The following is a 12,851-nucleotide window of genomic DNA, read 5'->3' on the forward strand; positions in this document are numbered from 1 at the left end:
GGTGGGAGCCCTCCGCTCAGGGAGCTGCTGCATAGAACCAGCCCTCTGCTCTCTCTCCGGTTGGGCACACGCTTGGCACCTGGCAGGGCCTGCCTTCACACGGGGGGGTTTTCCTTCAGAGTAATCAGCATCGTCAGGGGAAGAAAGAGGTGGGGTGGTAGGTAATCCGGTTATGGGGTTTTATTCATGTGGCCGAGATGGGTCTAGATGCTCCCGGCTCTATGAGGTCTCGGGACTTAGAAGAACCTCACACCCGAATCTTTCCTTGTTTTTTATGTTTAGTTATTTCCTCAGAGAGAGAGACAGAGTGCAAGCAGGGGAGGGGCAGAGAGAGAGGGGGAGACACAGAATCGGAGGCAGGCTTCAGGCTCCGAGCTCTCAGCACAGAGCCCGACGCGGGGCTCGAACCCACAAACCGTGAGATCATGACCTGAGCCAAGGTTGGATGCTTCACTGACTGAGCCATCCAGACACCCCTCATACCTGAATCTTCTTTGAATTTTGGCACTTGGTGCAGATGGTCTAGATAAATAAAAGCCAACTAAAATTTACTGGAGGGACTGGAATATATTTTGGCTTATTTCATTTTGGTTTTGTTTTCTCTTTGGACCTCAGGTGCCGTAAGTAGAATTATGAAATGAACTATTCAACAAACAGACGCGCCCGGGCTGTGTGCCGGGCACTGCGGGTGCTCAGTGGCCGGTAGGCGACAATACAGGGGCCTCTGCCTTGACAGAGCTTCCGTTCCTAGTGTGGGAGAGGGACGGCGGACAAGCCAGTAGCATAGAAGATGCCAGTGGTGATGAGGCTGGGTGAGGGGAGAGGGGTGTCGGGTGTTGCTGTTTTGGGCAGGGGGCGGGCAGGGAGCTGTCTTGTGAGCAGAGACGGTGCAAACACCTGGAGGGCACCGTGGGCCAAGCGTCCTTGCAGGCAGCAGCCCCCGAGGTGTGAGCGTGTGGGCGAGCTTGAAGAACGGCAAGGAAGCTGGTTGGGCCAGAGCAGAGTGAGTGGGGTAGAAGTGGTAAAATGAGCCAGAGAGGGCGGCAGGAGCAAGTCATGTAGGGCCTCCAAGTCCGTGGTGGGGACTGGATTTTGTTGACGTGTGACAGGGAGCCAGTGGAAGGTTCTGATGGCAGGAGCCACACGGAGCTCGTTGTTTGGAGGCTCTGCGGGGGGTCTGTAGGCAACAAGAGTAGAAGCAGACAGGCCAGTGGATGTGATTTGGGTTGCCATGATGGCGGTGGGGTGCCGGGAAGGGGAATTGCGGAAACGTTGCGAGAGCCAAGCACAAAGGGTTAACCAAAGGGCTGGATGGAAGTGTGGGGGGAAGAGCGGGATATGATCTTCTGTTCGCGGCAAACCCACTGTTGGTTTTTGTCTGTTCATCCTCTTCCTCTTCATGGCCAGTCTCCGGTCCCATTCTCTCGTCACTGGCAGCCATTCCAGTGAATGTAACGTGTCATCCCCATATGCATGCCTAATTGAATAACAAATTCTAGTATTTTCTATACATGTATGTTTTGAGCTTTTGTAAATAGCATATTGTTCTGGTTTTCACTCTTTCCACCCCTGCTATAGTGTTGAGGTCCGGCCAGGTTTGTGACCCCTGATAGTATTCCAGAATGGGCATCCACTGTATTTGACTTTTCCATTTCCCTAGCGGTGAACGTCCAAGTTGCCACCAACTCCCGGCTGCCACACACAGTACTATGTGGCACAGCACGTCTCCTGCCAGTCCTGGGTACTGCTGGAAATGGGCTTGCTGGCCCTAGGGTACGCATATACTTAATTTCACCAAGCGAAAGTGGAAGCCACTTTGCTTTCTAGAACAGCCGTACCACTCTGTGCAGGACGGTTCCACGTGCCCCATGTTCTTGACCACATTCAGTGGGCTCTGGTTTTCTAATTTTTGCCAATTTCATGGATGTATCTCACTGTGGTTTTAATCGACGTTTCTCTATCAGTGAGCTTGAGCATCTTCATTGATTTGTTAGTCACGCAAGTTTCCCCCACTGTGACCTGCCTGTTTGTATCCTTTGCCTAGTTTTCTGTTGTGATTTCAGGAAAGTCTTTGTCTTGTGGTCGAAAGAATCCATTTTATGTTCTAGATCTGTCTGGTCAAATATGCTAGCCATTAGCCACATGTGGAAATTAAAGTTAAAATGAATGGAAATGGAATGAAATGAAAAATTCAGTTCCTCAGTTATGCTACCCACATTCCACGTGCTTACTCTTCACACGTGCTTAGTGGCTACCATATTGGCTAGCATAGCTGTAGAATATTTCCATCTTCACTGCAAGGTCTATTTGATGGCGCTGGTCTGGATGTTCATGTTTGCCCTCTCTCTGTTAACTTTATTTCACGTACCCTTTGTTCAGCAGTTTTGACTCCATCAAAGGAAGTTTATGTGTTTTGGGTTTTATTGAAGACTTTCTTTAACCTCAAGGTCACAAAGATATTCTCCTATGTTTTCGTCCAATAGCTTTCACATTTAGGTCTTTATCCTATCTGAAGGTTAATTTTGTATATGGTGTGAGGTTGGGATATAACTTTATTTTTCTCTCTATAAATAATTCTATACAATATATAATATGTATAATACAATATGTATTACATTTTATATATAATTTTTATGTAATTTTATATAAAGAAATTGTTTTCCTAATATCGCCTATGTCTTAGCATTTTTCACTGGGTCCTAACAAATAGCAGACATATTGTTCGTGGTATTGGCTTATTTTTAAGATCAAAAGTTATGCTATGAATACTCTAAGAGTGTATTTTACTCTGTCCTAGATAAAAGACGCGGCCTATTTCTATAAGCGAAGCCAGTGCTACAAAGATGCTTTCAGATGCTTTGAGCAGATCCAGGAATTCGATCTAGCACTCAAAATGTACTGCGAACAGGAGCTTTTTGAAGAAGCTGCTATTGCAGCCGAAAAGTAGGTGGTTTTATTCTCTCCCTTCCCCCACCCCGCTCCCTCCCTCCCGCTGCTCTCTGGGGGCAGCCTGCCTTGGAAGGTGTTATTCTGCTCTTCTGAAGCGGCCTGCCCGTGTCGCCCTCCTTCCACTCGAGTGGTGGCCTCGGTGCTGGGTCAAGAGCTCCTTGAAAGCAAGAACCAAACCTAAAGGATTAACCGAGGAGCTGAATGGGAAGTGCGGGAGGAAAAAGAGTGGAATATAATCTCCAGTTCCCAGCAGAGTCACCATTGGTTTCAGTTTGTTCATCCTCTTCCTCGTCATGGCCGGTCTCCGTTCCCACTCTCTCATCGGCAGCCATTCCAGTGCCTTTAACATACACGCTCTTAATATATTCACATTTAATATATTCTACTCTCTTTATAAGCTTTGACACAGTGTCGTGAGAAGAGGCAGAAGATGATGAAGGGTTTGTTACAAGTGTGTATATAAGACACATGGCAATTTTGTGCTTAATGATGGTTCTGTCCTCTACCCTTACCTGCCGAGGTAGCAATTTCGCTGAATGGACGGATGAAGGTAAGTGCACTAGTGGGCAGTCAGGCCTTTGCTTCACCGTGACCTATGGGCAGACCCTCAGCCATGCAGTCATACATATGTGTACGAAATGTATGTTCACATACCCTCATAAGCTTCACACATGACCCACCGGAGGCCTTCTCGAGCCTTTATCTAGCTCATATTCCAAAGATGATGTCGAGATGGGCAGGGCTAATGGTTGACAAGGAATACAGAAACGGCATGTTACTGGTGCCCCGAAGAGATCTTCTTGGTGGTATGGGGCAGCTAGAATGACAGACACCGCTATTCTGTGTTTCTGTTTGAGTCTACTCTCAGCTCCTGGAGAAGCAGGGTGTGGGTTGGTCCTACATTTTCTTTGCTTTCTACCAAATCCTGCATGTGACAAAATGAACATAACGGACCCAGGTGTTCAAACTTCAGGTTTTTGGGAAGTTAGCTTTTGTTAAAGTATAATATGTAGTCAAAAAGGTGCACCTAATTCTCAAAACATAGATCTACTTGTGTAACCAGCACCTCGATAAAGGTGCCCAGTACCTCGAGTTTTAGTTTTGGAAATGGAAAAGTAGGTGTTCTGTGCCATGGCTGGTAAAGTGAGCATATTCCTTCGTGAGGGTCTTTGGTACCCTTACGTTTATGATATATGCAACGGGTATGTAGTAGTCCGTTTAGGCAACCAGAACGAAATGCCATGGATTGAGGGGCTTAAACAACAGAAATTCATTTTCTCCTAGTTTTGGAGGCTAGAAGTCCAAGATCAAGGCTCCGGCCGGTTGGGCTATTGCTGAGAGCTCTTTCCCTGGCTTACAGATGGCTACCTTCTCACTGTGTCCTCAGGTGGCCTTTCCCTGGCACTTCCACATGGAGAGAGACTGCAAAAGACAGGTCATTCTCTGGTGTCTTCTTATAAGGACACTAATCCTGTTGGATCAGGACTCCACCTTTGTGACCTCATTTAACCGTAGTCTACTTCCTTTAGAGATCCCATCTCGAAATCCAACCACACTGGAGATTGGGCTCGAATGTATGAATTTCAGGGGACACAAACTATCACTCCATAAAAGGGTGCCAGCTGTGACATTTGTTGGGCACATAGTTACCAGGGTGCTATGCAGTCGTGATATGAGTAATTGACCAGACCAATTCCCTTGTGAAGTCATATGACAAAACTGACCGAGAGGTGGTTGTTTTTTTTTAAGTTTTAATTAGTTATTTAAACTTCTGCCCTCAGGTTTTCAGCAGAGCATTGAATCGTCACAGATTTTCCCCAGAAACATATTTTTCTCTCATTATTCTTTTTCAGCTTGATTGAGGTAGACAGCTGAGAGTTCCTATGTGTTGAGTTGAGATCTAAGTGTAATCTGAGTATTAACTGGAAACTCACGTTAGATCTGTCCGAGTGTCCTTTGAGCACCGTGCATATTGAGTGTAGAATTCAGTGGCTAATTGGCATGACCCAAAATGCATTGTGGACCTTGTAGATTTGAAAAGGAAATACCCGGGGAGTTCTTTACACTTGCTGAAAGTACTCACTACTCCATTAGCCGAAGCTCACGTGTGAAGTATACTCCTTTTCTTCATCTGTATTTACAACCCTTCATGGGAGACCTCTCGTAGAAGAGGAAAAGCTAGGAAAGCAGATGTCTGTAGGATAACTCTGAGCCATCATAAGGAGCCTGGGCACTTCTCTGGTTGTGAGGAGACGGGTTTTGTCCTATCAGGGTTCAAAAGCACGCATGTTTTATTGGATTGTTCCAGTGCCTTGAAAATTGGTAGTGTGGGAGGTACTGACTTTGACCAGCAGAGTAAAGGGGAGCATTCGGAGCTTCGTTAATCTCACTCTTATCAACCACGCTCGTACCTGGCAGAAGAGAAAAATCAGAGGTTGGGTGATGAGAGGAAGACTGATGTCGTTAATGTCACGCTGGCGTGTCATGCTCTGTCTTCACCCTTTCTCCTTAGTCCTGTCTCCAACTCAGTGGGGTTGTCGGCCCAAAATGAGGATCGTGCTTTTATGAAAATTTAAGGGTTTCTTTTTTTCTACAGGGATAATTTTGGTTATGCATAATCGTTGCCCTTCAGATTGACTTTCATTTATCTACTTAGTTTTCTTCTCAAAATTTTATTTACTTTTATTTCTTTAAATTCTCAGACTGACTTTCAAACCTAACTTCCATTTGCTTAGGTGGTCACGCCGTAACATTTCATTAATTGAACATACGAAAGCTTCGTTCCTTTGGAGAATAAAGAATTCATTTTACCCCCGCGAAATGAAGCACTCGTAAAGATGCCGGATAAGTTTAGGCCCTGTTTTGTAATTTAGATCTACACGTGGGTGGGACTTGTGTCTGACTTGCTCTGTGCTGTATCTTGGAGGAGATTTTCTCCTGGGTGGTAATGAGCTGACATTTGGGTCGTCTGTCATTGCAGGTACGAGGAAATGCTGAGGGCCAAGACCCTTCCCATATCCAAGCTGTCTTATTCTGCCGGTCAGTTTTACCTGGAAGCCGCAGCAAAGTACCTGAATGCAAACAAGATCAAGGAGATGATGGCGGTCCTCTCGAAGCTGGACATAGAAGACCAGCTGGTGTTCCTGAAGTCTCGCAGACGGCTAGCGGAAGCTGCAGACCTGCTGAACGGGGAGGGTCGGAGAGAAGAGGCCGCCTTGCTGATGAAGCAACATGGCTGCCTGTTGGAGGCTGCCCAGCTGACTGCCGACAAGGACTTCCAGGCCTCGTGTCTGCTGGGGGCTGCCCGCCTCAATGTGGCCAGGGATTCGGACGTGGAACATACCAAGGCCATTCTGAGAGAAGCTCTTGACCTCTGCTATGAAACCAACCAGCTGGCCGGCATTGCCGAGGCCCAGTTCCTTCAGGGGGTAATCCTGAGAGACTTTCAAAAGCTCAAGGACGCCTTCTTCAAGTTTGACACACTCAATCACTCGGCGGGAGTGGTGGAGGCACTCTACCAAGCTGCCAGCCAGTGTGAGGTCGAGCCTGAGAAGGTCCTGGCCCTGGCTCCGGGGGGCTTGGAAGTCCTCCTCAATCTGGTCAGGGCCCTCAAAAGAGTGACCAACAACGCCGAGAAGGAGATGGTCAAGTCTTGCTTCGAGTTTTTTGGGATTTCTCAGGTGGATGCCAAGTATTGCCAGATAGCTCAGAACGACCCTGGACCCATATCAAGAATCATTCTTGACCTGGATGTGAACCTGAGAGAGAAGAAAACAAAAGACTGTTTCTTGGTAACGACCGACCAGGTGAAACTGGCCCTCAACAAACACCTTTTGAGCAGGCTGCGTCAGATCACGCAGAGCCTGCTTGGGAAGACCTACGCAGGCGTCTGCGTGAGGTTTATCGTGGGCCTGAAATGTGAGGTCGAAAACTGTAAAGATTTCCACAGGCCCTTGCGGCGCTGCGAGGCCAAGTGTTTGGTTCAGGCAAAGATACACTTGGTGGCAATCAGCGGGTTGCTTTTGGAAGCCAAGAAAGTATTCCCTAAAATCTTAGCAGAGGAACTCGAAGAAATCGATTACGTTTCGTCTGGCTATATGTACGGCCTTTGCAAATCCTTCCTGAACGTCCTCTTCCCTAAGCATTTCCACCAGAGAGTGTTGTCAGAAAACCCCACGGCCTGCAAAGAGATCCTCAAACCGAACTACAAATCCTTTCGGTCGTACAGGGCAGCTCTGAAAGAGTACGTCCGTCTTCTGTTTCAAAACGAGAGGGCACGAAGCCGCCGGGAGTCTACAGACCTGTGGCTGAACGCCATGCAGGCGTTCCTGGTCTCCTCCAACTATCCGGAGGAGTTCGAAAAGCTGCTCCGTCAGGAGGAGGACAACTACAACAGGGAACTCAAAGCTCTAGAGGCTGAAAAGGAGGAAAGGGGCAGGGGGAGGGGCGGCAAGGTGAAGGGAATAGAAGGAAAATTCGGCATGTTGGCGCCCAACAAGGACGATGACGGTGCCGAGAAGACCCACCTGTGCTTCATCCGGCTGCTGGAGAATTGCATCGACCAGTTCTACGTGTACAGGAACCCAGAAGACTACAAGAGGCTCTTTTTCCGTTTCATGAACGTCCTCGTCAAGAGGTGCAAGGAACCGCTCATCCCCAGCATTGGAAACACGGTGGCCCTGTTGGAGTTCCAGTTCGTCCACTGCGGGGTGGTCCTGGCCCGCCTGCGGAAGAACGCCATCCTCCGCCTCCCCAAGAGCTACATCGCGCTCTTGCACTACTGGGAGTTCCTGGTCAGCAAGAAGGACAGGGAGCCCGGGGACGTGTTCTCCATCGTTCAGGAATACAAGCCTAAGGACGTGGCCAGAGCCATTCAGGATTTCCGGTTCCACCTCTCCTACCTCGTCAAGGTGCTCTGCGGCCAAGAGAATGGGAACTTCAACGTCCTGCTCGACGCCTTCGGTGAGATAGACTGTGTGGTGTCCGGGGAGGCAGAGCGGACCCTGGTGCTGTGCTTGGTGATGCTGGTCAACGCCGAGGAGGTCCTACAGCCGTACTGCAAGCCTCTCCTGTGCCGCCACTTCCAGGAGATCCAGACGAGGCTGCAGCTGATGAGTAGGGACTGCCCCGACCGGGTGCCCGAGAGGCTCCTGAAAGCGGCGAAGCGGGCGTTGATGGCGGGCAACGTGAAGTCGGTGGCTGAGGCGCTGCGGGACCTGCTCTTCGAGCGGGACGAAGAGTACCTGATGGACTGCTGCTGGCGGTGGGACAGCGCGCACGCCAAAGGGCCCGTGGTCCGCGGCCTCTACCACGAGGAGGTGAAACTGAGCCGCCTGCCCAGCGTGGAGCCCGCGGACTACCTTGCTGACCCCGAGTGTGAGATCGGTCAGGACGAGACGGACGAGCTGGCATCGGAAGACCGAGACCCCATCCTCGCCGCCATTCTTTCCCGGAAGCAGCGGAAGGCTTCCGTCCGGCGCAAGTTGAGGAGGGTGTGCCTGGTCGTGTCCTTGTGCATCAGCTGGAGGAGAAGGGTGAGCACCCAGGCGGAGTGCTTCCGAGAGGAGACCAGGGAGCCCGGGGCCGGGAACTTTAAGAAGGCCGACATCGACAGGACCCAGTGTGACCTGTGTGGGGTGAAGTTCAGCCGAGGTCCTGACAACTATTTCGGCCCCGGGAAGGCACTTGAAGGAGCAGCTGCGGAGGCCGTGGCCCCTTCCACGGCCGAGCCGGGAGATGAGGAGGGTCCGGAGAAGAACAGCGAGTCTTACGAGCAGCACATCCACCTGGAAAGCCATCAGAGGCAGCAGGTGGCCTACCAGAGGTACTTCGAATTTTTCCATGAGAAGGTGGACCCGGCCATCGACGAAGGCAAGCTGCTGGTGCAGGACATTGAGCAGAGCGTGTGGATCCGCAGTCACCTGGGCTCCAAAGAGCACAGCCACATGTTGCAGAGGAAGGTCCAGGAGAACATCAAGAAGGTCTCGGATACGGTGGAGGACCTCTACAGGCGGAAGGCCTGGGCTGGCGGTAAGGCGTCCCCAGAAGTGGGGGCCCGGGGGGGCGTGTCAGAACCCAGGCTTTGAGAACACATGTCAGATCAAGTCCTGGGAATGACAGAGCTTGACGTTGGCAGAAATACAAGTGAGGAGCGGGTGTTCTCAAACCACGGCAAACCCCCATTATTTGAACCACCCCACCCCACTGAAAACATGTGGTTATCTTGAGTCGGGATGGTTTCCCTGGCACCACACAGAAGAGAGGGCCTTGCTCACTAGTTCTGTGACGAGGACGTCGGGAGGGCGTTTCAAGTTCTGTGACAAGGACGTAGGGAGGGCGTTTAACGTCCCGAGGAAACTCTTCAAGCTTCCGATCTGTTCTCCAGTGACCATTTCTTGAGCACCTACTCTGTTCTGAACGTTTGACTAAGATCTGGGGCTGCATAGCTGGTCTCTTCCTTTTTAGGAGGGTTCTTAAACCATACCCGGCGTGAGACCTTAACAGTAAGAATTCTTATGTGGCCTTTGAATCGATTTCCTCTAACTTCCTTGTTCGCGATTTCCTAGCAACACCGAGTGCAAGTCGTGTTATGTACCAAATAAGTGAAGTTTCGTGTTTAAAACTCATTCTGTCATCCAGACACTCCAGTGTAAGGTTTAAGGACATTTTGATGTTTATTTATTTTGGGGAGGGACAGAGACAGAGACAGAGCATGAGCCGGGAATGGCAGAGAGAGAGGGAGACACAGAATCCAAAGCAGGCTCCGAGCTCTGAGCTGTCAGCGCAGAGCCCCACACAGGGGTCGAACTCGTGAACTGCAGGATCATGGTCTGAGCCGAAGTCCGATGCTCAGCCGACTGTGGGTTTAATGACATGCTGAACGAGGTTCCCTGAAAGGTTTGCTGTTGGCAGCCTCTACCGTCACACAGTGATGGCGTCAGGCTAGCATTTAATTGCAATTTACGTCTGAGGTGGCAGAAGGTGGCTGTGGGTCCTTATCCCGTCGTCCCCCTCAGAGGAAGCACACAGACGGCCCTTGGGAGGTAGGGGCTCTGGCTCTAGTACCGATTAGTCTGGTTCCTGCGGCAGCCCCTTCACTCAGAGCCCTTGTTCTTTGGTTCCTGTAGCAGAGGAGGTGATGGCTCATTTGGTCAACATGCTGATCCCGTCCGTCAGGGATGCGCGGGCGTGGCTGATGAAGGCAGAGCTCCACTTAAATGAGGAAGGTAAGGAGCCCTTTATCCCAGGGCGATGCTCTGGGTCTCGTGGCTCTTGGTTCCGCTCATTCCCAGGTCAACGCGAAGTGGGGTCACCTATAACGTCCACTCACTGTCTAGGGTCATCTTCCCCCAGTGAGTCGAGTAACATCTGAGTTCCCCCCTCTGACTGAGGGCTCATGTTAGTTGCTTTTTCCAAAATCTCTTGTGCCGCTCATGGGCTCCTATCGATGACACCCAGTCACTACTCATGCTCAATACAGTGACTCCCACGCGTAGACAAAGTATTGAAGAGCCGTCTTTTGGCAAACAGGGTCGCCTCTGTCAACCATTCATGTAAGTCCGCGAATATTTATTGAGGGCCTAGTCTGTGTCAGCGCTGTTCTGGCCTTGGGGATATAACGCCAACGCATTTGTGAGCAAAACAATATCACAGGGGAGACTTACACACCCCTTCCTAGAGGGTTAAGGGCTTGTACGGAGTGAGTCAGGTTTCTCTCCTGACAGAACGATCTTGCCAAATTCTGTATCATCCCTCTTGCCCATCCCAACTGCCACCCCCTCTTGGCCAGACCTAATCTTTTCTTAGTCCGTATATTTCATATGCCCCAGATTGCCCTTCTGTGGGTCCTCCTAATCCAGATGCTACTGGAAAATCTAGACCCCAGAGCCGGGGAAGACTAAAAGGGACTTGGCCCAAATATCTGTGTCGGGGAAAAATATCCTTAGAATATATTCCCTGCCAGGACCATGATTTTTGTGATTGTTTCAAAAGGGAGATGACTGGCATACCAACTCGAGTTTGTGGTTGAATTTGGGTTTTTGTTTGATTTCTTTGCCATTTAAAGGGCCTCTGAAATCAGGGCAGGGGCACCAGCCTGTACAAGAACTTAATTCTAGAGAAGGGTGTTTCCTTTGGCTCTGACCCAGGCTTTTTTGCCCTTTAATTTAAAACAATTACAGAGACATTAGGTTTTATTAGCACGTTCTGTTTTACAGTGGTGTGAAAAAAAAAAAAAAATCACCGTTCTGTGCTTTGTTCCCAGTGTTGTGTTTGTTTCTTTTTGGCTTTTGAAACAGGTATTGTCCAGGAAGATGATTACGAAAATGAAGCCGAGGACTTTGGTGAACTCCGTCCTCGAAGGCGTTCGCGGAAAGGTGGAAAGCCGAGAAAATACTAATGTCCGCTCGGCTGCTGCCTCCTAAGCCTTCAGAACATTCCATCCTGACTTAGAATTCCGAGTGCTGGGGCAGATGGGGGGGGGGGAAAGAATGTAAATTAGCTTAAAAGGGGGAGTCTAGCCATGCCTTTGATTTTTATTCTTGTTACAAGAGCTGCGTGTGCCCAGGGTCCACGTAGGCCCTCTGCTGGCCACTCCTTACCCCCAGGCCACCCTCTGCTCATCTCTGAACCTGCTTACAGCCAGGGCCCTTCTGTTACGGCCTCTTGTCTCCGTGCAACTTTTCTGCCCTCCTTCTCCCCATTTTTTGTGACCATTTCCAGCTACCTGTGCGAGTGATGGTGAGACTACCTCAGAATGTAGTCAAGAACTCCCCAGCGTCCTATGGGTGGGAGCCTCAGGACCTTTGCCCTAGAAGGCAAGCCTTGGGGGGCGTTGTGGGGGATTCCCAGCCTGCCTCTCCGAGGCGGTCCTAACTCTGCCTTGGCTATGGTGCAGACATTCCACAAGTGTTTGTATGTAGCCCTATGTGTCTCACTTTCTTGGTTGAAGGAGGCTTTTGCTTTACCCCCAACTCCCACTGAGCCAGCGGCCATCCGTATGGTCCCATTCTGGAGGCCTTCGTGCCGCTCACGCTTCCTGCCCACCCTCTGCCCTGCCCCCCAGCTCAGCCTGTGTGAAAGCTCGGCTTATGTCGGTCCTTCCCTGATCTGTCCTCGCAGCAGAGCCAACTTCCCCCCCCGCCGTGTTGCTGCTGCTTTTGCTGCTTAGCGTTTTCTCTTTATCGTCTTTCTAAATGACTCTATTTCCTTGTTTCTAATTTTTATTCCAGGTGGTTTTTATAAATTTCACTTGCCGGAAAAAAAAAATCAAATCTTGCCGTATTATCACATTTTTATAAAGTGAAATCATTTCTCTTACGTGGAGCTGTCCGTTGACTTATTTCCGGTCTCCACTCAGTCAAGGGGTGGATCCTGGGGCTGGTTCTCTCTGGCCAGCTGGTTGACGCCTTCTGAAATGAAGACATCCGGGGACTCACAGCTGGTTGCGGTGTCTTGAGGGCTTGCCTGTGTCTCCTGAGCGTTTAGGGTGTGGACTGTGGGAGTTTTGTCACTGCTGCCTATTGGGACTGCCCCCAACAAGAACATTGCCCCGGGAGGCAGGAGACCCGGGGTCAAATCTTCTCCTGACCCCACTGAGCCGTGTAACCTGGGGTGGTCAGATCACTGAGTGCCTGGATGTGGCACTTGAGTCCGTGAGAGCTCGGGGTCTGCTGGGGGACAGAGGCGGTGACATGGAAAAACAGCAGTGATAGAAATGCATATCATGTGGGTGGCAGCTTCATTTACATAACCCAGTGGGGCCTCAGTTTCCCCTTTAGGGGAGTTGAATGGTCTCAGAGCCCTTTGTGCATGCCCTGATGCCCAGTGGCTCTGTAGCTTTTGCCATGGGTTCGAGCACCCTCAGGTCTTGGCTCTGGGATCTCAGGATTTGCTTGCGTTGG

General features: G+C 50.2%; 1 protein-coding gene across 1 annotated transcript in view; it reads left to right on the forward strand.

Annotated features, from left to right (window-relative positions):
* The window catches only part of TRANK1 (tetratricopeptide repeat and ankyrin repeat containing 1), a 97,452-nt gene extending 85,185 nt beyond the window's left edge, over positions 1–12,267 (forward strand). Inside the window, exons 21-24 of the mRNA XM_053904040.1 lie at positions 2,798–2,943; positions 5,930–8,979; positions 10,077–10,175; positions 11,247–12,267. Of these exons, the coding sequence (XP_053760015.1) occupies positions 2,798–2,943; positions 5,930–8,979; positions 10,077–10,175; positions 11,247–11,347 (3,396 nt within the window). The 3' untranslated portion in view covers positions 11,348–12,267. The remainder of the gene's footprint in view (positions 1–2,797; positions 2,944–5,929; positions 8,980–10,076; positions 10,176–11,246) is intronic.
* The last annotated feature ends 584 nt before the right edge of the window (positions 12,268–12,851 follow it).

Source organism: Panthera pardus, unplaced genomic scaffold (genome assembly GCF_024362965.1).
Source record: "Panthera pardus isolate Hobbes unplaced genomic scaffold, ASM2436296v1 HiC_scaffold_16, whole genome shotgun sequence".
Taxonomy (NCBI): Eukaryota; Metazoa; Chordata; class Mammalia; order Carnivora; family Felidae; genus Panthera; species Panthera pardus.